Source organism: Ambystoma mexicanum, chromosome 3p (genome assembly GCF_040938575.1).
Source record: "Ambystoma mexicanum isolate Mex_15411 chromosome 3p, UKY_AmexF1_1, whole genome shotgun sequence".
Lineage (NCBI taxonomy): Eukaryota > Metazoa > Chordata > Amphibia > Caudata > Ambystomatidae > Ambystoma > Ambystoma mexicanum.
Window position 1 is genome coordinate 1,056,775,139 of NC_090925.1, and position 26,892 is coordinate 1,056,802,030.

Here is a 26,892-nt window from a genome sequence, read left to right on the forward strand (position 1 = left end):
CTCGCTGGATGTAGCTAGAGCGCTGAAGTTCTACGTGGACCGCACGAAGAGTTTTCGGAAGACGTCACAGCTGTTTGTGAACTTTGGATCTGTGAATCAAGGGAAGGCTCTCTCGAAGACTTCCATTTCCAGATGGCTCTCCGGATGCATCATGCACTGTCACCAGTTGGCAAACCGACCGCTTCCCGGCCGTCCGAGAGTCCATTCGACCAGAGTGATCGCTGCTACCACGGCGTTCCTGTCTGGTTTGCCCTTGTAGGCATCTGCAGGGCTGCTACGTGGAGGTCGACGCACACCTTCACAAGATTCTACTGCGTCGATTGGGACTCCAGGGTCGGCCAAGCAGTGCTGCGCAACCTGTTCGCCTAAGGTGAGCATGCATGAGGAGGTAAGAATTGCTTAATGTTGAGTTTTGGATGTAATGCTTAATGTTGAGCCTTTGCCACCTCCCGTGGTTGTGCATGTGTGTACTGCTATGTATTCTTTTATTCATGAGCATGTGAATCCATGCCAGACCCCATGCTGGAGAAGGAACAAGTTACTTACCTGCAACTGTTGTTCTCCAGCATGGGTCTGGCATGGATTCACATGCAAACCCTCCCGCCTACCCCTCTGCGGCTCTTCACTTGGTTATACTGCCACTTTGCGTGCTACCAAATCTGAGGATGGCTGCCAGGGGCGGGGCTTAGGGAGAGGGCAGTCATTGGCTGGGGGCAGTATGACCCAGAGATCAGTGATTGGTTACTACTAAGAAAGACAGATCAGAAACGAAACTGATACTGATTCTTTCTTTACCGAGGATTCCCAGCCTGACGACGGGGAATATTCATGAACATGTGAATCCATGCCAGACCCATGCTGGAGAACAACAGTTACAGGTAAGTAACTTGTTCCATATCGACATGGTATGCGTGTTTTTTGGCCTCCTCTTATCCGTAGTTCCCTTCGTGCCAAAACGGAGAGGACCCAATAGGAGATCTGCTCACAAAGACACACTCCATACATGGACCAATCACGGACCACGGTGGTCCCAGGCAGTCACAGCACTCCAGACTCTCAGGATGTGTATTGGGGACAGACACCCCAGCCCATATCCTGGAGGCACACACACAAGGCATGCAGACGCCTGCGAAAGCTTGGCATTTCGCGAGAAACTGCATGACCAAATGAGGACTGACCCGGGTCGGCTCGACCTGGGGAAGGCAAGGGGCAAGATGCCAAAGGACAGGACAAAGAACATCGGGGCATGGCCATTTTGGAGCCAGGCCACCTATTCGTGCCAAACGCGGTTAACGCGATTTAAATGGCAGGAAAGGGTTAAACTTATATGAAAAGATAAGCTGCCATCAGCCCTGTCCATGACACATCAGCACATCTCCCAAAAAGCCCTATGAGAGTATCTAGGGTCTTTGGAAATGACTAAGACCCAAGTGCACTGTACTATAAGGTGCATTGTGCACATGTTACAAGTTGCAGAAAAGTTGCAACATTGGAAAAGGACTAAGGGAAACAAAGTCTACCAGCACTGACTTATCTTAAGGGCATGTCTGTTTCCCCATAAAAAGTGAGCGAAAGCCCAGAGGAGTGCAGCAGAAGGCTGCGCTCCCCTGGCAAAGTCAGACTAAAGTGTTTAAACGGCAGCAAAAAGTTTGGCGGTGTACAACTGGAGGGAAAATTGCATATAAAATAATCTTTCCTTGCACAGTCATACCAAATGCATCCTAGGCTTCAATAAATCAACATGCTGGTAGCTGGAGCAAGCAGAAATCCTTTGTTTTTGCTTCTTGACATGCAGAACGTTCAGTCCGGATGACGCGTTTTGCACCCCTCCGGCTGCTTGTTCACTTGGGAATCGTACCAAAATGTTGCCCTCACAATTACGACGGCCAAAAAAAATGACCCACCCCCTTACACCACATACATATGTGGGGGGGGTATGGAATAAAATATTAATAAGGGGATCTGCGGGGGGTCTCCCCCTGAATATATATGTGGTGTAAAGTGGTTTAAAAAAAGTCAGCATTTTCGGCATCACAATATTCACATAGATTCGTTCACTTGCCATCTGGGATTTCATATGTTTTGCTCATGGGCTGAGCAATGGGGGACTCTGAATTACTGTTGTCACTTAAGGTTGTCATTACTTCCAACACCCCCCGAATTTAATGGATTTTCTTGCAGTAAATTATTTCACTTTTACTGTCTCTTCCCTAAGTTGGTTTTGAATTAATGTCATGGGTTTTATTTAAGCAAATGAGCCCTGAGCAGGGGGTTGGGGGGGCATTACCACTTCAGGTAATGCCCCGGGGGCCCATAGTTCCTTAACGAAGACCCTGTGGCATTACCTAAAGTGGTAATGCCCCCCCAAATCCCCTGCGAGGGGCTTATTGCTATTAGTACCCCGGCCCATAAGATTGGGGTATAAAAGCATTTTTTCTGTTGTGAAACACTAAGGTGTTTCACAACAAAAAAAAGTTACAAAAATGGCCGCCGGGAAAGGGAAAACAAAGTCAATTTTCCCGTTCCATGGCGGCCATTGAAAACATTTTTTTTTTTATTAATGTAAACAAACAAAATGGCCGCCATGGAACGGGGGAGGGACTACATGTAGTCCCTTTCCATGGCCATTAAAAAAATAGGATAAAAGTATACAAAAAATGGCCACCTTGGAAAGGAACAAGGGGCTACAATGTGCTGTCCCTTCTTCCTTTCCATGAAGGCGTGTCGCAGATTGGGAGCGGATGCGCTCGAGACAGAAGTGTTTCCACAGAGTCCGCTCCTGAAGCGGAGAAAAAAAAAGCAGGTAAGTTGAGGGCGGGGGGGGTACCGAAGCACTTACCTGAACCCCCGGCAGGGGAAGATGGCGGCCTCCAGCTGTGAGGAGGCGCAGACCAGGGGGATTAATTCCCCCGTTCCACGCCTCCTTATTGGCTGGGAGGGTACCCCCCCCCACACACCCTTCAGCTGTGGTCAATGTCCCCTTTAGTAGTGCACCAGGGGACCACTCCGGTGGTGACAGTGCGCGGTACAAATGTCCTTTAACATTAACAGTAAATCACAATGGCCACTCTGCGAGAACACTTGCGCTGCTGTTAATTCCCGTGAGAATGGTTCTTGGCATTAGTGTCTTCATTTTTTGCAGAAAGACGAAACCCCCATGAAAATAAAATCTGATCTCAATCCGCACTCCAACTCTCCCTATCCTGCCCACTGACATATTTGCTCTGCCAACCCCAACCCCACTAATGAGTCAAACTGCCCCCAACTCCTCCTAAATTAATATTTCTCTTGTTTATTCATGTGACACTTCAGATTCTCCTACGTGAAATTTCTGCAGAAAGACAAGATTGAAAAAGGGGTCTATGTTCACAAGTTGCTTGCCGAAGAGCGACATTGTATAAGGCCGCCAATCCTAGGCTGCACGTGCTCAAGGTCATTGTCAAATTTTAAGACCCTCACCATTTTATGTGGGATCCCACCCTTTTATCACCATCAGTGACCACTGTGCAGTGCCCCAACTACCCCCGCAACCCACAGCATTCTAGCTCCTATACTCTTCACTTACCTTGTTCTGGCCTGCACTGCTCCTACATCTCAAAGCCGTCTGGGAGAACGGCAACTTCCTATTGTGTGTTGACCCATGTACAACGCTCTTTTGTGCATCAAGCTTTTTCTGGAAGCCCTCCGTACCGCAAACGGAAACCTTTCTCTAGCCCTCACTTATGGGTCCTCTTTCATTCTCCTCATATCCACGTGATGAGAAACCTCTCCTTTAACGACTGCAAACATTATTTTGAGTGCTTTTCTTTCTGTTTCTGCGGGATTATGGCACAAACGGCTTGTATCGAGCAAGAAATGTGACGTTTTTCATTTCTGAAAAATTCAGTGCTGCAATGTAAAATTCAAGATTTATAAAAGTTTCCTAGTGGGGAGCACCTCTTCTAAATAAAAAATAAACTACTGTATGAATTTACACCAAACGACCAAAGCCAACATCCGCACCATTTTGTGCTTCACGTTATTTGGTGAAATCGTTCCAGGGGCTTTTACTGTGCACCTGTTTCAAAGATGCACCGTTTGCCTATGGAAAAATGAATGGTAGGGATGAAACAGCTTTTTTTTGTTTCACGATGGATTTGCCCCAAATCTTTCATTGTAGTGAGGGAGGGGGCAGACGGGTAATTTTTTCTGTAAAATTTGGCACAGATACATCAATTAAGTCGAATGTTATTAGTAATAGAACTTTCACAAAAGTACATTTTTCATAGATTTCTCCTTTTTAAAACAAGACAGCTCTCAAGGATGAGGGCGCACCTGCATTCATTCTTCACACTTATTAGGGATCATCTGTGCAATATGTCAGGTGGCTCAGTCCTTGAAAGCGGTGCGTCTAGTGTTGAAAATGTTGTGCGCAAAATAGCATTTCCTCTATAAGAGTAAGACAGATAAGGTGTGTAGCTAGTTCCATAGGAAACCCAAAAATGTAATTGCTAATAACTTTTGACTTGCAGGATGGATTTGGCTGATATTTTACAAACAAAGTTTGTCCTGGACCCCACCGATAACATTTTGGGAAAGATTTGTTATTCATAAAGCAAAAAAAGCTGTTTTCGGCCTCCTCCCATTCTTTTTTCCCTTGTGAAAAAGTCACCATTTCTGCACCAGCCAAAAACCGCTGGACGGAATTGGACCAAATAAACAACTTGTGCATGAAGCGTTGACTCTATTTCCAGGAGAGGTCTGGGCTTATTCCGTCCAGTAGTTTTTGAAATATTTTACAGGGAATGCAGGGTGTAGGTAGGGCCTTCTCCAAATATGATAGCTAAATCGCCACTGGTGCATTGCAGCAGAGAGGCCAAGAGGGTTTTCAGAAATAAAAAAAACTGCATTTATTTCCCTAAATTATATTGCTGATATCTTTTGACTTACTGAATGGATTTGGATTACATTTTCAAAACCAAATGTTTGTCAAAGGCTCCCCCCTGCCCCAAAACTGGTAATTATGGGAACAATACATTAATGAAAACTTGGTAAGAAAACAAAACCCACAGTTATCAGCCCATTCATTTTCCTGTAGAGAGAGAGTGCAGTTTTTGAACAGCCGTAGCATGAAAACACTGGGTAGGTTTGGACCAAATGAACAACTTTTACTTTCTTTTCTTCACTGGTTTGGGTGTAAATCCATCCAATTACTTTTAAAATATTCGACGGAGAAGGGGGTGGCCCGGTTCCTTAAAACCTTTATTTCGGGCTTGGTGCTTTGCTGAGGGAGGCTGATAATCTTTGACTTGCTAGATGTATTTGGATGGAATTTTTTAAACAGTTGGCCAAGGACTCCCTCTCCTTCCCTCCCCTCCCACCAACTGTACATTTTGGGAACAATTGTCAACAAATGAAAAAGTTATTTAAAAAAAAGTTTTCAGCCTACTCCCTTTCATTTTCCCATAGAGAAAAAGTGCGGATTTTAAATGGACGTAGCGCGAAAATCAATTTGGACCAAACTTTGGAATGAACTCATTCACAACCTTACAGAGTAACGTTCTTGAAATCAGAAAGCGACTTAAAACTCTTCTGTTTATGTAGGCATTCCTGGGGGAACTTGAATTGTTTTGAACGACGGAGCTTAGATGGCCTTCACTACCTATAGCACTTACCTAGCTAGAGGTCGGGAGTGGGTAAGAAGACACCATGTGGAGGGGTTTTGGGTGCGGGGAGCCAGTTGTGGGTAGAAAGTTTTTGGTTTAAATCGGGAGGACCGTGTGAATATGCATCACACAAAGCCATCAGTGATGGGGGTGGGAGGCTAATGGGAGAGGGTTTTGGGAGGGAAATAGCAATTTGGAGGAGGGAAGGGACCTAGAAAATAGAATAGGGGCACATGTTGTGTGTCTGTGAGGATGTAAAAGACTTTAATTCTGAGTAATTTTTGGCATTCTTGCAGGAATCGGCGACCCGCCACCCTACTGCAGGAGTTTTTGTTATTGGAAATTATTACTATGAATTATTGGAGGAATAAGGAGTTGAACAGTGCCAACATCCACTGGGCAGGGGGCAATGGGTGTTTGGTAATGTATTAATGGTGTGACATGGCCACTGGGCCCAAAAGAAAGCTATTGGTGCAACACATACAGCGACCATGGCCGAAGGCCATAAGTACTGGGCCCTGAGAAAACTAAGGTATAGCAAAACCCCTGAAATTCTGGGAAAAGTGTTAAGGTGAACAGATTTAACGCAACAAAACCCCAGAAAATCTGCACTCTCATTTCAATCAAGTCCACCTTTGAGAATAAAATGCGTTACACAAACCAAATAATGATAGGGGGTAATGGCCAGGAGAGGGCCAAGGAGGAAAAACAATTGATGGGAGTGGGGGAGGGGGCCGGGGGAGACGATGGAAAGATGATGGGGGCACTTGGTGAGCGCCTGCAAGACCAGGGAAGAGTTTTGAATTTTCGAGTGTTAGCTGGCATGGGTAGTTCAATGCAGCTGTATGTGTTGTTTTATTCCATTATCGGGAAGATATCGAGGGAATCCTGCGGGAATAGGGGAAAGGGTGAGGGAGAAAAATAATCTTACACCTGTAGTGATCACAACTCCTAGTCAGGGGTAATGGGTTTCTGTGCCGAAGGTCATGGCTAGTGGGCTCCAAAGAAACCTATTGGTGCAACATGTACAATGTCCATGGCCAAAGGGCACCAAATAAACCTATTGGTGCAACATGGCCAGTGGCCATGACCAAGGGCCATTGCTAGTGGCCCCCAAAGAAACATATTGGTGCAACACTGTTGCCACGGTCAAAGGCCATGGCTAGTGGGCACTGAAGAAACTAGTTTACACCAAAACCTTTGAAATTCAGTGAAAAATAGCTTGGTTAAGGTGATAAGATTGAACGCAACAAAACTGCTGAATCGAGCAAGTCCACCTTAACTGTTCGCCCACTGTTGCGCAGCATATGACCACAATGATGACATCACTGGTGACATGACTTAATATATCATACATGACATCACTGGCACTGGTTTGGTTAGTTACATTTTGAAATATGCAAACTGTTTTTTTTTTTTTAACATAATGTATATGTAAGTACAATGTATTCTTTAAATGTTTCTTTAAATGTAACGCGTGGCATAGTTATATTGCATAGGTAAGTGATTTATTTTGCATATTAACCAAACTCCGAATTATATATTTTTTTATTTATTTTTTGCATTTGTTATACGCCCAGACCCTGAGGTAACACAGGGTAGTTAGACATCTTAATAATAGTTTGACAGTTTTCAGGGTACATGCAAATATGATACAGAATACAACAAAATAATTACATAATTAGGAGACTAGTTCTAACTGTATGGGTAATATATATATTTATTTACAGGTTCTAATGCTGGACTGCTTTACATCAGTGTTTGTATGGAGCTAAGGATGGCTGGTGGTTACTCACCAAGTATCTGCTGGCTAGAATTGATTGAATAGCCATGTTTTTAGTAGTTTTTCGAAGCACTGGAAGGAGTCTTCATTTTTGATATTTAGTGGGAGGGTGTTACAATGTTCAGGGGCCATGACTCAGAAGCTACTTCCCCCCCTGCTCTGGAGCTTTTGTAGCACGGGACCACAAGGAGCGAGTTTTAGTTAGATCCGAGTGTTCTGCAAGACTCATTTTTTTTTCTTTTTTTTTTCTTTTTTACTTATTGAGTTGTTTATGTAGATAGGTGCTTTCTTGGCGAGGCATTTGTGAGTCATGCACAAAGATTTGAATAGGATTCTAGCCTTGATGGGTAACCGGTGGGTCTCCCTTCTGTTAGAAATGCAGTCTGTTATTTTTAATCCTAGAGCTGCTCATAGTGCTTTGTTATGCATTAGTTGTAATTTTACTAGGTTGGTGTTAGACGTACCTAATAGGAGTATGTTAAAGTAATCCATCTTGGATAATATCAAAGCCATAGCTAGAGTAATGCAATTTATAGGTGTAAGGAACTGGCGACATAAGGCAATTAGTTTAGACGTGTAGGAGGTGGATGAGGATAAAGTACTTATTTGTTTCGTCATAGTCAGATTGGCGTCGATAAGTAAACTCCTAGGGTTTTTACCTGCTTAGGTACTGTAATCGGGTGCCGTCAATATTGATTGAAGAGTAATCAGAGTGGATGGCGTTAATTTTAATTTGGGTGCCCACAATGAGAATCTTGGTTCTCATCGTTGAAGCGAAGGCTATTCGAAGCCATCCAATTTTGTATTATTGCGTATATTTTGTTGATGATCAACGTGTCATAGTTCCCTGTGATATATTACCACAATGCACACGGGCACATACTTTCTTTTGTATGGAATAATTTATTCTAATAAAACTTGTCATTTAGAATGTTTTTTTCATGTAATGTTATTACAGTGAGGAGAATTGTACATTTAAATGTGAATAACCGGTTTCTACCTCTGTCCCTATTTTTGTTTACTACTGCATATACTTATTATATTATGTTTGAAATGCCTGAAATAGATTTGCCAGAATCAGGTACTTTCCTTGCAATAGAGTATTCTAATTGTTTACTAATATATGAAATTCAAACCATTTGGGTAACATATATTTTTATTTTAATGTTTGTAAGTTGATGAGTACTACAAATGAATGCACCACACGTAATCGTGTCATATACTTCTGTATCAGTGTATTGTTCCATGTCATGTGAAGTGTGATAAAATAAAATGTATCAGAAGTTCAACAAAAATATTCTAACTTATTTAATCAGTAATTTCACTTTTGTAATTATTGTTCGAATGGATTGTGTCCTCATCTTTGATATATTTGTCAAGTCTGCTGGCAACTTTGGAAACTTTTTCAAAGTTGCATTGGGTGCTGTGCGTTGTCGTATGTTGCCCCTCAACGGCCTCTGTCCTGTTCTCAGTCATGCTGCTTATGCTGGTCAAGTAGTACACACGGCGCTTGTTGTCCCAATTCAGTTTATCCACATACTCTGCATGCTTCAGACCGTACATCCCCTGAGCAATATTTCACTGCGTATTTAAAAAAGTTTCAAATTTTTTTGAAAATGTTTGCACCGAAGACCGGTTTTAAGCAGTGCTCAGATTGTGGCGCAAAAATGTCCATTGCGGATGCAATATCGTTTTTGCCTGTGGTGTCTGGGTATGGACCACATAGTTGATGACTGCGGTTCCTGTCAATCTGACAGAGAAGGCCGTGAGGGAGAGGAAGGGGAAACATGTGCAGGTAGGCCCCCTTATAAATCCCACTCTATTACTCCCAATGTGCCTGAAGAATTCATCTCTGTGGAGTCCAGAATGCAGAATCTGGTGGACACTCTAAAAGAGGCTTGGCTTAGACACTTCACCTGATAATGATTTCGCCACTCCTGATTTTTCCGGTCATTGTGAACCCTCATACAGAGCAGTGATGGGAAAGGTTACTGAATTTCTGGAATGGGGAAAACCAGTAGCAATCATGGAAAATGATTATCTGACTAACATCCTCGATAGCAGACCTCCAAGGGAGCCTGTGTTGCCCTCCCACATTAATTTAAGAACCAGAGTGTTAGAAAACTAATTAAACCTGGATACCACACTGGCTGTCAACAAAGATCCGAGTAAGAAATACAGGGCTGCCTCAATGGACCCAGATTTCCCGTCAAAGCACCCCACTCTTGAGAGTTTGGTGGTCCAAGCAGCCATCAACTTCTAAGACTGCAGCTTATCCTACTAGCCCTCCGGATAGAGCTGATGAAAGGTTAGATGCCTTAAGAAAAGGGGTATTTTCTACAGGCAACATGGCCCTTGAGGCCACAAATGTAACTTGTGCCCTCGCCAAGTATATTCACATCTTGTGGGATGTGATAGCTTTGGCCGTAGACCAGGAGAGAGGGTTTTCTTAAATTGGTGCAAGACGGCAAGAATGCCATGTGCCAATCTCTGCAGTCTGGTCAGGATTCTGCAGACTGTAAACTGGGCTATGGCCAGTGATGGGCAATACCTCCATTTAAGGCTGAGTAACCGAATCCTTATACAGGACATATTGTCCGGCAAGGATAACGCCTTCCACGTCTAAATGCTGGAACGTTGGGCAGTCTAACCCTGGAGGCGTTCCTCCCAACTGTCAAACCTGATTCTCCTCCAGCCAGACACTATCACCAGGATTTATTACCTGAAAAAGCAGGAAGGAATGAGGTCCAGGTCCTTGTCATGGAAGAGAGTGAACATAATGAGAATACAAAAAACTAGAATTAAGCAAGAGGGTTTTAAACAAAGAAGGCATCACAGGTGTATCTTATCAATGAGGACCCTCAGGAATCACTTTGCTACAGCAGAAATGCTAAAACTCACATTTCCAGTGAAAGGATTTCTGGAGTTTCACTTTTAATGGGTTGGTGTGGAACGTTTTTGTATGGTTTTTCACCTGTTTCCTCCCCAACGTGTTGATCAAGCTGAAACAGTTGAAATCAGCAATTATTCCAATTGGCCCACGTTGGCCATTCTAACATTGGTACCTAGACGTTATCATAGCAAATCAGTATGCTTCCGTGCAGGCCAATGTGCTGTACTATGGCAACATGACCATATGTGTCGTGAATGCTAGGGCTGGCCGGATTTGTGAAGTTCCACTGGCCACGGAAGCGAAATCTGAAAGTTTCGATCTGTTTCGCTGAAATGCGCCATTTTGCGACCCATGTATCGAAAAAAGAGTGGTGTAAAGTTTCTCTTGCCCCGAAACGACCAGCGTGAAGTTGCGAGGGAAAAAAAGGCTAAGTTTCACATGGTGCTGCGCGAATCGAGCATGGTTTGAAAAAGCGCACCGTTTTTCGTGCCACTGTGTGAAACTACCACAAATCGCCCAAAGAAGCTGCTTGAAGTTTCTCATGCCGCTGAACGAAACTGCCAGGGATCGAAAAAGAAGATGAGCAACAACAAACTTTGCAAGGGACACAAAACTAAAATGGAAACGAAGCACAACGCACCGTACGAAACGGAGCAGAATTTTGGTGGTGGTGGAAAAGTAATGCTGATTTTGCAGATCTGGCAGAAGCAGATTTCAGTGTGGGTTCCGCACTATACTCTTCACCGGTGAAAATTTCACTACGCTTCCTGAATACGTAAAATAAAGACACTTGAAGCTGTCTGGCAACTGCATCCACATTTTCTGAGGCCCATTACCAGAACATAGCATGCCTCCAAGTGAGAGATTAGTCTTCCGGTGCCACCAAAAACACACCCAACCTCCATCCAGACAAGAATTACAACGGCCTACCTCCTTTATTTAGAGAACTCATATTTTCCCTCTAAGAAGATTTGGTGGGTATTGCGTTTTACAAGAGATGTACATGTACTTGCTTATTTACTAACTGTTGATCATGCATTTTTTAGAGTAACTTAATGATGTTTACCCACAGTTGGATGGCCTGCTTCAACTTGAGTTCAATATCTCTCTCAAAATTAATTGGCCCACCATTTGAACCTGTCATCATATAATGGTTATCTGTATAGCGCCTTTCACCATGGTATGGTCCCAACTTCCTGTAGGTTGAACGCCCTTGTGGGATCGGAGTCCAGGTATAGGAAATATTGTTGGGGTTAAGAATGCATGTGTGCATTTTAGCCAATAAGAAGTTGGGTAGGGGTGGCCAAGTCCATGTTTGTCACCCCTGTTAAGCTGGCATGTAGATGGGTGCTGAAAAGTGGTCTGGAGAGCATGCAAGAGAAGGAGAGTCGTCATGTGTGCCGCTAGACCGAAATTCTTATCATGGGGGGACATCTCATAGAGTACATTGGCTAGACTCTAAAATTAAGCTAGCTTCATACATTGGGTACACTCTAGAATTGGTATCGGTAGGAAATTTTGGAACAGAAAATACTGAGCCAAAAAATGCTTAATTTTCTTAATTCAAATTGTTTCTATTTTCTGTACAAAAATAGTTGGAGTGTGGGGTAAGGGGATACAATAGGATAGGGGGAATGTTCATGGGGGTGGGGGGGTTAATCCATCTCATTTCAAGTCGCAGAATTTGAATAAAAAAAATGTCGGCACCCTCTGCCTTTAGTTGTGATTTGAACTTTTCACATACATCCCTAGAATTCACACAGATTCTTATTTGGTGATGTCATGGATGTTTTTTTCTTCTCGGCCTTCCTGAAGTGGTTGACTTGTTGAAGTTTGGGTTTGTCATGGTGCTAGGAGGAATAGCCCCCTTCCGGAAGGCAAAGTGGTTCTCTATGTTTTGGATGTTAAGCGGTATTGAATTCCAGATAGTGGGGGCTTGGACGGAGAAAGAGGAGCCTCCTATTCTGGTTGATTTGAAAGTGGGGATTACAAGGAGAGTACAGGGCCTGAACATAAGTTTCTTTTGGGTTGGTAGCGGGTGATTTCTGTTGAAGCTTTTCTGGGCACGTCTTGTGGAGGGCTTAGTGAGTGATGCACATGGCTTTGAAAGTGGTCCTTGGTCTGACCGGGAGCCAGTGGAGGACAATGAGGGCAGGGGTGATGTATTCTCTGAGGCCAAGGGTATGGGGGAGCATAGCTGCTGAGTTCTGAACCCTTTGGAGCTTTGAGTTGATGAGCAGGGACGCCCAGGTAGAGCGAGTTGGCATAAGTCTAGGCGGGAGAGGACAATGGATAAGATAGCAGTGACTCTCTGGGGGTAGGAGAGGTAAGGGAAGATGCGTCTGAGAGCAGAGGTGTAGGTAGCAAGATCTAGACAGCATTTGATGTGGTGGCAGAGTCTCACTTCGGTGTCCATAGTGGATCCCAGTTTTTTATACTGTGGTGGCTGCAACTTGCCGGGAGTTGCGGGGGGGGGAGGCAAAGAAAGAAGTCTAGGGGGTGTGGGTTGCAGGAAGAGGGCTGTCCTTCCGCAGAACATGATTTCTCGTTTTCTGGGATTGAGGAGATGGTCGATGTCTGAGGCATGATGGATGGATGGATGAAAGGAAGATCAGGGTGGGGGAGGGGGATGGAGACCTATTTTGGGTGAGGTTGTGTGAGTGGATAAGTGTGGAGAGAGGGCTCATGTAGAGGTTGAACAGAAGAGGTGATGGGCAAGCACCTTGTAGGATTTGATATCTGTTTGTGAGGAAAGAGGAGATCCATTTTAGTGCTGTCCCGTATTCTGAGGCAGTGGAGTCTCTCAATGAGGATGCTTTGATCGACGGTGTCAAAGGCCACTGAGAGGTCGACTAGTCTGTGTGGCACAGCCCTCTGTGGTAATTTTCATGTCATCCCATATTGAGGTTAGGGAAGATTGTTTCATGGAGGGGTCTAAAGCCACACTGAACGGGAGTGAGAAGGTGATTGTATTCTGTGAAAGAGCAGAGCTGGGAGTGAGCTGGGAGTAGGCTGTTTGGTCTATCAGTTTGGCTAAGCAACAGGTTTTAGAGATGGATCTGTAGTTGGCTTGGAGGAGAAGGTCATCAAGTGAAGGTTTTTTGAGGAGGGGTTTGATGTATGCTTTGAAAGCTGCCGGGAAAAGGCCTGAGGTGAGGGATGAGTTAAGGATTGTTCTTGCAATGTCTGCACAGGTTGAGGTAAAGATTTCTTTGAGGAGGGTAGAAGGGCATGGATTTCTGAGGGATCCGAACGGTCGACTGATGGCCAGCAGCTTTTTTTTTTTTATTGATACAGCTGAATACATCAACTTTTGATTATAAAATGTTACAAAAAGATTTTGAAGACCAATGAATACATATATCTGACGTTTAAAAAAATAAAATAAGGCAAGAATGCTTAGAAGTTATACAAAAACAAGAATAATATTTCACAATGTTAAAATGTTACAATTTTGGACTTTCCAAGTTCACATGGATTCTAACATCTTCCTAAGGAATGGAAAAACCAACAGATAAAATGTAATTTGTATTAATGTCAGTTCACAGCTGACGCACTCAAGGAGAAAAACAGTGATTACATTCTCGGATGGAAGAATATCACACTTGAATGAAGGTTTGCAATTCAACTAAAGACTCACAGGTGATTTTATTCTTAGAGAAAAAGATATCACACTTTGATAGAAGATTTGTAATTCAACTAGAAACAACAGCTCGCTCACAAGGTGTAAAACTCACTAATTAGTAAAGGTAGGAAATAGTAAAAGGTTTTTCATAGCATATCGCATGGTTGTCATTTACAATAACAAATAAGTTCTCATGTAAAGAATAAGTCTAATATTAATACAATATGGCTAGTGTTCCAATTTCACTGGCACTTGTAGTTATGGAAGTTAGTTAAAATGGGACGTCATAAACCAAAATTATCTAAAGTGCAGTTGGTGAGACGTCTAACATCTTGAAAAGCGTATACCTTTAACTATTAAGTTTAAGACATACCAATTTCCTATACAGTTAAAGATAACCAGGTTATGGTACAGTTTGTGATAAATCAGGAATGTTGCTCTACTGACAATGAATGCAAAACAATTTCAGTGGCAATTCGAATACTAATACGTGCTTCAAGTGCCTCGTAAGATATCCATCTCTTTTCATCGATAGTTCTGGGTATTGCAGAATGATGTGTCGCAAAGTTTCTTGCTGATCATCGTTTTTACAAAACCGACAGTAGTTCAAATTCTGATTGATGAATTGACATTTGGCTAACAACGCTTGTGACGGCCAAAGGTCAAATCTAAAACGTAGAATGGCTGATCTCAAAGTTATCGAAGGATAGATAAGAGGATACACTTCTGTGACAAGGAATTATTTCTCTAAGGATTGTCTTTAAAGTTCTTAGATAGGAGACATTGTCTTAGCGTCTCAATCCAATCAGCCTGGTATAGCTTGTGTTTAGCGCTGTCGTGGTCGGCTATAAGAATGTCTTAAGTTATATCGGCCGCGGCTAGGGGATGAAAAATGGCATTATTCCAAGCAGTTACAAAAGTGTGTTCAGAATTGAATCTGTAGTCCAACAGGTCCTAAGCAAGGTGTCTGAGTTGCCGACCATAATGCATTTTCTGAACAGTGCACAAAGGCGCCACCGACATAGACTGTTTAAGGAGAGTAGTCTGATTTCGTACCTCACAGATGCAATCGGAACACACTGCGGCAGATTTAATATCAGCCTCCAGTATCTTCCTTCCATCTTCGCCAATACCATGTCATCAAGTGTGGTCGTCGTTTCCATGCCATATAGGACAGGAGTGACTTTCTGATTGTAGCAAGTCATTGCAGGAAGTATAGAGAACTTACCATACTTGTGAAGAATGATCTTGGTTTGAGAGATCGCCATGTTCAGTTTTGATTTTAAGGTTTGTATGTGAATTTTCGTGTTTGTTGACAATAACCATACCCAAATATGTGTATTGATCAACTATATCTATATCAATGCCTTGCAGAGACCATTTGAGTTTACTCCTAGTAGATGAAGTGACATTGAAAGCATGATTTTCGTTTTCTGGATGTTAATAGCTAATTGATTGGTATGTATGATGTTAAGGAGTCTCTGCAAGCCCATAGGGGTCTTAGAAAGCAAGACCAAGTCGTCGGCATATAATAAAACAGATAGTAATTTCCGACCCAGTTTGGGGGCATCAGCAATGATGAATTTAAAGAATTCAGGCATGTCGGATATTAAAAAGTTAAGAGAGCTAAAGCAAGAATACATCCCTGCTACAGCGCTCTTGAAGTGCGCATGGAAGCAGACAGCAGTCCCTCAGTAGTGATTCTTATTTGAATTGAAGTGTTTAGATGGAATTCATTAATGATATCAGTTAGAGTGGCCGGAAACCAGCTCTAAGCAGTTTACTAATGAGAAGTTGTTGGGGAAACTGAATCAAAAGCTGCGTGAAAATCTACAAATGCGAAATACAGTGGTTGTTTCGTTACGTTTGCTTGATGTTCGATGGCATTCAAGGCCATTAAGTTGATTCCAGTGCCCATGCCTGGTACAAATCCTGTTTGGTTCGGGTCACATTTGCGGTGTTATAGGGTCCATTTATTGAATTCCCGAACCACAAACCGGGGGGAAAAAAATTCGAGGCACATCTAGCAATCCTATAGGCATATAATTCCTGACAAGTGTACCATCACCTTTCTTATAGATCAGAACGATTACAGACTTGCGCCAGGAGGTTGGTATAATTCGTTGTTTTATAATGTCTGTAAAAACGTTATTTAAGATGATAGACCAAGCATGAGAATGAGCCTTTAGCATGTCATTACTGAGCCTGTCAGTGCCGAGAGCCAGCAATTCACTTTATATCTTGATGAAGTGTTAAATATCTTCTACAGACGTTAACAATTGACAAGGCGTGCAAGTGAGAAGCGTGCTCCGAGAAGGCAATGCTTCGGGACTAGCATACAGATTGGAAAAGTGTTGCAATCATTGCTGCTCTGTAACTCCATTGATTTGAACTACAGACTGAGTCCTGTGAGTCGCTTGATTTAAAAGGGACCATATCTGTGCCGTGTTCTTGCTAGTTAGCACTTGTAGCATTACTTCATCACGTTGATATGCGAGAGCCTTACGACCACGTACACAGTTTCTATGTTTGCATTTAACAGACCTTAATGAGAGAAGTCTTTCAGGAAGAGGTAGTTGAATGATTAGTCTCCTATCACGTCGATGCGTTGCCTTAATTTGCCGTAGTTCAGGGTCGAAACAGTGGATATGTGTTTGTGATAGTCGATTAGAAGTCATGGATGTGGTCTTGAAAAAGCTAAGAGCAATCGTATAGGGTCGATCTCCAGGGTTTAATTGATTCTGTAGGAGCTTTTCATTTGAATTTGCGAAAGTGTTTTCAGACCATCGAAAGTATGTTTTGGCATTGGTGATATTGAGAGAACCTTTATGCCACTGCTTCATACAGAGTGGGCCTGCGGGCGTGTGATTTCAAGTCCAGTAGAGGGTCAACATGTTGTGGTTGCTATGCTGTTGATTAATGACCTCAGATCTGTCAGCAGCAGCATATAATTGTCTATCCATGTAGATATAGTCAATTATACTTGAGTCCTCTGCTCCATGTACTGTGTGGTGGCGAGTCTCCTGGTAGTGACCCATTGGCCATTATGAAGTGTATCGCTCATAAGTGCGTTCCATCTCAGTGCTACTATTGCTCTTTGTCATTGCAGAAGAAAGCCCAGGTAGATTCAAATCTCCAGTGATAATGATGTTGGAGACAGAATGATCAATGGCAATTATATCTGGGTGATTTTTCAGATCTTTAAAAAACAAGGATCTGAAATGCCAGCTGGGCTTCTGTAGATTTTAAGAGCCAATACTCGATCATGATGATGAATATTTACTAGTTGTGTGAAATAGTTTGCTAAGAGCAATGGTTGCAGCATTAAGCCTGTGCTCAGTTTTACAGCTATAAGGAGACCAGAGCTGGGTCGGCCTTTATGAGCAGAAATGGCCGGGAATAAAGTGATGGCATGTTTATTCCACGTTGGAGCTTGCGTGAGCCGCATTTCTTGAAATGTCAAGATATCAAAGTTGTCAATTTGGTTATCGGTAGAATTAATTAAATGGGCATGGCCACGTGTGTTCCAGCTGGCTAAAGTATGTTTTTGTTTCCCTTTTCAATGGTGTTGAGTTGTTATGCAGAAGATTTGGTCCATTCTTTATGCGAAGGTAAGGAGTGATTGTTGCATTTCGGGCATTCTGACATTTGCTTTTTTTTTTTTCTTGTGTGACCGAGAATTTGATGTCTTTGTGTGGATCTTGGGCAATGATGAAACCCAAAGTGAAAAGATCAATTTTGGCTCCCCAAATAGCATTCAATATGATTGTTGAGGGTATCCACAATCGATGGTTCAAAAATTCGACTTTCTCAATATCAATTGATGAGATGTCTCCCAATGCTGGTATATCCTCAAAGATGTTGATAATACTAGTCCTGCAAGGGTCATAACTAGGATAAGGGTGAGAGCGACATTTCATAAAGAGTGTGGAACTTTGATTGTTTCTTGCTTTTAGTTGAGTGGGCTGGCAGTTTTTTATCTGAATTGAGACTTCAGGAAAAAAGTTGAGCAGTCTGGAGCATCTTGCTGCATAATCAATGTTTCTGGACAAGATCGATGCTGTTGAAGTGAGAGGGAAATCGCTCCCAAATGTTCTGTTTAGGGAAACTTTGTGGTTGAGGGGTAACGGTTGATCCGTTAAGTTGGTCAGGTGACTGCTTTCATTATCGTTAAAGGACAGCAAATCAGATGATCTCACTTGCGAATTTAGGTAGCAATCAAGAGCATTCCTGTTCTCAAGACGTCATTGTTCTCGACAGATGTAGAATGTTCATCAAGAGATAGTTTTTCTCTTTTCGGATTTGTTCGATGGATGGGCACTTAGTGGTGGTGATGGTTATGTAAACTTCAGTTTCGATGTTCATTACAGAGATGAGATATGGGCGCTGGGGGGTGCTGGAATATGGTTTCCATTCCCTGAAGTTTTTTCCTTTTGGTCTTTTGAGCAAGTTTTTGTATTTTTTGATGATCGCAGAGATCGTATTTATAATTTGTTTTTGTCATGCCGCAATAGTCCGTATGAAACATTTAGAGGTAGAGTTAGTGGTGGAACGAACAGTCTTTATATTTTTAGTCTTCTTCGCTTGCTTTGTCGCTAGCGACTCTTTGTGTTTACCTTTCTGGGTCTTCCGATTTTAAAAAAAAAAGTCTAGGCACGTCAGAATTGTTGGATAGGGGAGCATCAAGAATATTGTTTGAAGTGTCCTAAATATTAGCTGTGGAGGCATCTGGGGATTTTGTGATTAACTGGCCATATGATTTGTTCAAAAACAGTTAGTGTGGGTTGCGTTGTAGTAACTGGTGCGATTAATGCTAGACAAACAAGATGATTCCTGGGCGGTGGTTGAAACAACTCTGCGCATGAATTTCTGCGTATTCCGTTGTTCCAGTCCGCAATTTGTTGAATTTGCAGGGATTGTTGCAATATTTTGACGTCTAATGACTCAATGTTAGGCTGGCAATGGCCATGTTCATTACTGATAGTTATTTCTAACATCGGAGTCTGCTGTGGGTCACATCTGTGTGCGGTAGTGTATTTGGTCTGCGGCGGTTAGGAGCAATGAAGGACACACTGACGAATTGTGTGGCTCATGATTAAATAAAATTGGCGATTGAGAAAGATCTTGCATGATAGCAGAGTTTGACAAGCTAGCATGATTGGAAATATCAGAGTTAAGGGCGTCCTCAAGATCTTCGCTAGTGTTCGAACGAAATTGATTAATTTGATTTGCAAGTTTATAGGATGGTGTTGGGCTACCGTTGGTAGATGAAATTTTGTCGATTTAGCATGGGTCGAGTCGCGCCCCTGGTCGGTGTCGAAGCTTGCTTGGGGGGATTTAAGTTGTCGTGACTGGTGACATTCAGTTCACTGTTACTTATCAAATTCGTGATTGTGATCTTCAAGCGTGCAAGTATAACCTGCCATTAGCAAAGAGTAGGTTCCAATTTGGTTTTCGTTACTGGAAGCTACATGCATTGGTTGGAGCTCATTATTGAGGCGAAGTGTAGTGGAGGCAGGATGTAAGCCGATAGTGGGGCTAGAAATGGGTTACGCAGTAGACCAAACCTGCGAATATCGGCAAGCAGAATGCTGTTTCTATTTGTGGATGCCGGTGTCAAGGTGATGGCTTTTCTTGACACACAACGAGATGGATTAGAACAGGCTTGGGTGTGGGTTTTGATAGAGGCCACTGTAACCGGCATGTTGGTTTTTAACGTTTACAAGGCAGGTAGCATGCAGGATGTAAAAAACTGCTGTAGCAAAACAAGTAAATGGACCTCTGCTGGATGTAAAAGTGGTGAGGGCTGGGTAGAATCCAAAGTATTGTGAGACGCTCGACCATTGCATCGTGACGTAGCGGTACTCCAGGATACTTGCCGGGTGTGCGCGCGGGTTCCAAATTTGTACGATGCCACAACAAACAAAAATGAATAAAGTTCTCTCAACAGAATGTAAAGTCCACAATTCAGCGATCCTGGAACAGAGCGTCCTCCGGCAAAGCGGTACTTGGTACTTGCCAGCTTAAGGAGTTCGGGTCTAGAGATGGCTGAGGAAGAGAAGATGGAGTGGGTTCGAGGATTCATGCGGGAGAGGAGGTTGGAAGCGCTGCTAGTTTTGTGTCGATGGTGCAGATTCTTTCTAGCGCTGTGTTGTAGAAATGGGCCTAGAGGGCGTCACAGAGGGATTGGGAGATGTGCGAAGGGGAGTGGAGAGGGAGTGCAAGGAGGGGATGTGATCTTGTGGAGTTCCTTGCTGCTGTTCAAGGCATTTGAGATTCTGTTCCAGTGAAAGTATTTTTTGGCCTTCTGTATTTCATCTTTGTAGACATGGGTCTGATGGGCATCCGCCTACTGTTCTGGGGAGATGGGTTGGCCTGCCATCTATGTTCGAGACTATGGTTTAGGGTTCTGAAGGATTTGAGGGGTGGGGTGAACCATTTGGATGAGGGGGTCTTGTCTGTTGGAGGTTGATCTTACGAGGGTCAGAGGTATGAGGGAGTTAATAGATCGAAGTACCTGATGGACAGTAGTCCTCCTTAGATTTGTAGGTTTGGGAGGTTGGAGAGCAGGGTGTCAGCCAGGTCCAGGGCATATGTCTGATCTGCAAATTGGAGACGCCGGGTACACTTGAAACCAGCCTTAAAGCAAACCATAATTTATAATTGTTCTTTTGTAATGCTCGCGTAATACCGGGTACCAGTTTCTAAGCGCGAGCCAGGTATTCAGACCTGTATTACTTTGCTTTGTCTTGCTTCCTAGACAAACGCGTTGCCCCTGAGCTATCCTCCCTGCCCCACCGAATTGACTTTTCGTACCCACAGCTTACTTTGAGCTTTGTGCTCACCCTTAACCAAATCCCCTTTCAATTCCATATGGATAACATTAATTTGGATCAGCCTCAAAGCTGAGAAACCACCAAGATGTTATCAGGCTCAGTACAAAAGTCTATTTTTTTTATCATGGAAGGTAGCCATTCTATTCTGTAAAATCTAAGCACTGTGCTCTTATGAGTCGATTTTCCATATAAATAAAGTAGTCTCAAAATTCTTACCAAATGTTTCTGATGTTTACATTAAGCAATCCATATTGCTACTATCTGTCTTCCGAACTCTGCTCTCGCCATCAGAGATCATACGTTAAATATGTGAAAAGTCCTTTGTTACTATCTGTTGAAGATGAACTATATGTCAGAAGATCAAAGCAACTTTGTAAATTGTGGACAAATAATAGGGTTCTAGGCCAATAACAATCTCTCCTGAGGTGTGTGCTTATTCAAGGGACCAGATGAAAATAACATCAAGTGAGTTTCGTTTTGCAGCTTGCGCTGCACTAGTACTTGTATGTAGGGGAATGTCAAAATATTTGAAATGGTGCTCAAGAGTGGACTTGGAACTGTGATCCTCCATAGTAGAGCATATCAAAACTAGAGAATTATTCTGTATTTCAACAGGCAGCCTTCTGCTGCTTTACATACTGCGACTCCTTTTTATACCACTAGTCAGACTTACAAATGGATGGAGAATTACTTCTGGTTTAGGCTGGATGGTTTCCAATATTAAACTGAAGACTCTGGAGGTTTGGACAGAGAAAAGAAGTGTTATGGGTGTATTTTTGTTTTTGCGAGGCGGCCATCCCTGCCAATGAGCAGGTCTATCAGTTGGATGGTTATAATTCACCTGGAGTGGTCTGATTTAATATGCGTTCAGGTCTGCCATGCGTTTCTGATGTGATATGCATTGAAATCTGGCAGGGGTAGGGGTAGAGGACGGGGGGGGGGCTGGCACAATGGGAAATGAGGTACTTCTAGGAAATGGTGGCTGCTCGGACCACCAGTTTGGTATGAATGTAGAGCACAGAAAGGCCCAGAAGCCCTACAGACTTGCACTTAATTAATGTACATAAACAAATTGCAGGCATTGCCTCGGATAAATGCAAATGCAAACACTTCGAGGATGCATGCGCAAATTGAATTTGAGCAGAGGTCTCGAGTGTCCCAACTCCATGTCTGTCATCCATTCCTGGTTTCTTTCCTCGGAATTATAATGCTTGTGGTTTTATCTTTTTCATTTGAAATTCAGGAATATAATTCCCAGAATTCCAAACAGGACTGGATGACTTTATCACGCCTGGGGTTGGGAAATTTGAGAGCTGTGAATGACATTTTATATGTGCACTGATAATACTTGATGTGCGCGGATTGATCCCCAGCAAATGACAAGTGGACATTGTGCGGTGAATCATCATATGCAAACACATTTCTTCATTTCAACTGCACTGCAATAAACAAGACAAAACGATTTGTACATTTCAACAAATTACATCTGATGTGGTGATAGTGCCTCTTGTGTGACCTCAATCGAGGTCATACTAAAATCCCTCACATTGGCACTGTTTGTGGGAAGCTCAATCTGCCAACGTATACTCAATATGTCTTGTTTGTAATTACCTTTTTTTCCTGAAATGCTTCCTGGTTTGAAAAAACAAAGCAAATGTCAACTGTGCATCCACACCAAATAAATGCCCTAATTGTTAAAGCTGAATGATGAGGTAAGCTGGTAATGAACCTGTAGTGGAAATGATTAGCACACCCATGAAGCCTTTTGCCCTTTTTTGCCTTTCTCCAGGATATGCCTTCCTGTTGTTCCAAGATGAGAGCTCCGTTCAAGCGCTCATTGACGCATGCATTGAAGAGGATGGGAAGCTCTATCTTTGTGTATCAAGCCCTACCATCAAAGACAAGCCAGTGAGTATGGTGGAGGGCTCGCTAGCACTGATTAATTCGGAGAATGGCTGACTTCGAGCATTTGAATATTAAAACTAAAAAAAAATTCTTTTGTTATGTTTACAAATCTAAAATACTTTTAAAATCGGTGTGGGTGATGAAATAATCCTGTTTTCCATTTGGTACATTTCCCAACATCGTGTGTGCTGCATAACTTGACATTTTCTTTTTCTTTTCTTATATGCCCGCTGCCAGCCCCAATCACCTTTGATAGGCTGCTATACAGAGTGACTGACTTATTTTGGATCATTTTGAATTCTATGCAACTTTCCACTGATCACTTGTTGGCTGCACTGACTCTTGATAGGCCCGTTAAAATTGTGCAGAATTGCGTTTCGAGGGGATTGGGTCCTCCGACGTATTCCATATCTATGACAGGTAATCACCACAGCTGTGCTGCTTCGGAAAATGTTCGGCTCCTGCGTCGATGACGTCGATACGCTGTACTCGAGGGCCTCCGTCGAGCCGACGTCACCGGATGTTCTAAGTAGGACGCACAACGCCCATAGCCTCAGTTCCGTTTTTTCCACGAACGTGTTTGCTTCGGAGATCTTGGCGCGCCTCGGTTCTTCTGAGTTCTGTTCTTTCAGTTCTTCGAACCTGTTTGTTGGGAAGATTTCCATGATGTCTTCGTCTTCTTCCACCCCGCGGCCGGGTTTTAAGAAGTGTCGGGACTGCGTGTCCACGATGTCGTTGACGGATTCACACAACGTCTGCCTCTGGTGCCTCGGTGAGGACCACGACACGGATGACGGTATAGACTGACAGTCGCTTAAATCGAAGGCCTTGCGGGAGCGAAAGAAGAAGCTTTCTGTAGGTAAGGTGGCGAAGCCCCGGAAGTTGAGGTCCACTGGGCTTTTGACTGACGATTCGAGAGGCGACTCTCTGCATCGTCGGCATAAGTCCGGGGTGGGGGGGTCTCGGTCCAGGAGTAGGTCCCGCCATTCCTCTAGCTCTTTGAGGTACTCACGGAAGCGCCGGCATCGGTTGCCTTCCTCGTCCCAGGACTCCGCCCGTCGACGGGTAGCTTGTCCCAACAAGCACTCCACTCCTGCGTAATGGGATTCATTTCGGCAGGAGATGATGGCGATTTTTCGGTTGCAGGGCTCTGGTCCGTCCGCGCCGTCGAAAGACGCCGGCCGTGACCGTGCTAGAGACGCCACTTGCACTTATGTCGAGGGTCACAGAATACTTAGGGTGGTCGGCGCCACCAGTGGATTTTCTGCAGGATGACCTGACGGATATCCTCGACCAAGGTCCACCAACTGACCCGGTACTGCCATTCCATATGGCCTTGCAGAGAAGGGTGGCAGCAGCTTGGACTTCTCCGGAGAGTCTCCCGGCAGTGAGCAAGTCTTTGCTGCGAAAATACCGCCCAGCCAGTAGCGACCCCTGCTACTTGACCACGCACCCCACTCCGGAGAGTTTGGTGGTGCAGGCGGCTATGGCCCCAGCGAAGCAGGCGTCGTAACCTACCATCCCTCCTAATAGGGACGACAAGCGTTTTGATGGCTGGGCAAAGAACGTGTTTTCTTCAGGGGGTATGGCTTTACAGGCAGCCAACTCTGTGTGTGCCTTCACGTTTCACACACACTCTGCACGTTTCACACACACTCTGTGGAACTGTATTTCGTTAGCAGCTGAACATATTCCCGAAGGGGAGGAACGGGATGGTTTTCTTGCTATTGTGCAGGATGGCAAGGATGCCATGTGTGAGTCCGTTCAGTCAGGTCTGGACATGGCGGATTGTGTCAGCCGGTCCATGGCGGCGAGCACCGTAATACGCAGATTTGCGTGGTTGCGGAAGTCGGGGTTTGCTCCGGATGTGCAAGCCCGGCTCCTCAACATGCCCTTTGATGTGAACATCTTTTTGGCAGCAAGGCTGACGAGAGCCTTGAGAGATTGCAAACCTCCAAAGCTGCAGCAAAGTCGTTGAGCGCTGCAGTTCGCCAACCTCTGCCTTTTCGTCCTAGGGGACAGCAATGGAGGGGAGGTTCCTTTCGATATTACTCATCCTTTGGTAAATCGAGAGGAGCTGAAAGTCAAAAGGGCCACCGTAGGAGTGCCAGTAGTGGAAAATGGGGTACTCGAGGTGCCAAAGCCGCTCGGGCAGTTGCCTCTTTGCCCTCAGGCACTGGCACAGCCGCTTCAGCTCAGTCATGAGGCCATGTCCCATGGTTCGCCATTTGGGGGAAGGCTGGCGCAGCATCTTGTAGAGTGGCGTGCCATTACTTCAGATGTGTGGGTTCTGGAGATCATAGCCCACGGCTACTGTCATCCTTTCCGGCAGAGGCCTCATGACAATCCACCAGGGAATCTCTTTGAAGAGCCCAGATCCGCTCCTTGCGCAGGAAATGCAATCCCTGCTGGAGAAAGGTGCCATAGAACTGGTGCCTTTAGCGGAGAGGAACAAGGGATGGTATTCCCCTTATTTTTTGATTTCGAAGAAAGACTGGGGATTGAGACCCATCATGGACTTGCACGGTTTGAACATGCTCCTCAGGAAGGACAAGTTCAAGATGGTTACTCTTTCTCAAGTTCTTCAGGCCCTTCAACTTCAGGACTGGTTGTTGTCTCTCGACCTCAAGGACGCTTACTTTCATGTGCCGATCCATCCCAAGCACAAGAAGTACCTGAGGTTCGTGGTTGGCGACTTGCACTTTCAGTTTCGTGTCCTGCCGTTCAGATTGACCTCCGCCCCGAGGGTCTTCACCAAGCTCCTGGTGATGGTAGCAGCGTACCTCAGGAAAGGGGGGGATTCATGTCTACCCCTACCTGGATGATTGGTTGATCAGGGTACGCTCTCCCGAGCAAGTCTTCGATCATCTGTCCGTCACCTCCCACTCCCTTCACAAGCTGGGCTTCTCCCTCAACTTAAAGAAGTCCCACTTGACGCCAAATCAGCGGCTCCAGTACATTGGAGCAGTGCTCGACACGTCCCTGGGGCAGTGTTTTCCTCCCCAGGTGAGGGCTCATCACATTTACCAGATGGTGCACAAGTTTCAGCATGCCCAGAGTCTCCCGACGTTCCAGTTCTTGAGATTGCTGGGCCTCATGGCATCCTGCATTCTTGTGGTGCCAGAGGCCAGGTTGCGGATGAGATCTCTGCAATGGGCTCCCAAGATGCAGGAGTCACAGTCCTCCGGCAGGATGTCGGACCCCGTTCAGGTGCCGCCCTAGGTCGCCCTGGACCTTCTGTGGTGGGCCGTCAATGGCAATCTGATGAGGGGGGGCTCCATTTTGGCTTCCCTGGCCAGAGGTGACGATCGTGACGGACACATCCCTCATGGGATGGGGAGCTCATGCCAACGAGTTGACAGTCGGTGGTCGTTGGTCTCCATCAGAGTCCAGACTCCATATCAATCTGTTGGAGCTGAGGGCCGTCGGGTTTGCCCTGAAGGCTTTTCTGCCGACTGTGCGAGGAAAGAATGTCCTGATTCTGACAGACAACACAGTGGCCATGTACTACCTCAACAAAAAGGGGGGGGCAGGGTCACTTCCTCTGTGCAGGGAGACGATGCAGCTCTCGTTCTGGGCCATCCAGCAGGAAATTTCGATCTCGGCGGTTCATCTGGCCGGAGACGAAAACGAGACGGCGGACGCTCTGAGCAGGCAGAGCGCAATCTCTCACGAGTGGGAGCTGGCTTGGGAGATTCTCCTAGAGATCTTTGGCCTTTGGGGCACCCCTCAAGTGGATCTCTTCGCCTCCAGTGTCAACCGGAAGTGCAAAAGGTTCTGTTCGCGGGAATTTCCTCCAAGAGGAGCCTTAGGAGACGCGTTTGTGGTGGAATGGTCCTTCCCACTGCTGTACGCGTTTCCTCCAGTCCCCGTCATCCCGCAAGTGCTGCAGAGGTTATGGAGGTTCGGTTCCCGGATGATCCTCATTGCTCCGGCATGGGCCCGGAGAAGGTGGTACCCGGACCTTTTCGACTTGTCCATCTGCCCTCCACGTTGTGTTCCCTACTGAGACGATCTGCTCTCACGGGAGGGGGGGGGTCAGGGTCTCCATCCAGAGGTCAGATCCCTCAACCTTCACGCTTGGCTTCTGTAAGGTTGAGGTATAAGGATTGGGACCTCCCTGAAGACGTGATGAAGGTGTTGCTTTCGGCCAGATGGCCTGCAACCAAGTCCCTGTACCGTTGCCGTTAGAGTAAGTTCTGCGA

General features: G+C 44.7%; 1 protein-coding gene across 2 annotated transcripts in view; it reads left to right on the top strand.

Annotated features, from left to right (window-relative positions):
* CPEB4 (cytoplasmic polyadenylation element binding protein 4) overlaps window positions 1-26,892 on the top strand; it is a 714,680-nt gene that overhangs the window by 497,455 nt on the left and 190,333 nt on the right. For both annotated transcript variants that reach the window (XM_069652419.1, XM_069652420.1), the window contains one exon: window positions 22,572-22,690. In XM_069652419.1, coding sequence (XP_069508520.1) covers window positions 22,572-22,690 — 119 coding nt within the window. The remainder of the gene's footprint in view (window positions 1-22,571; window positions 22,691-26,892) is intronic.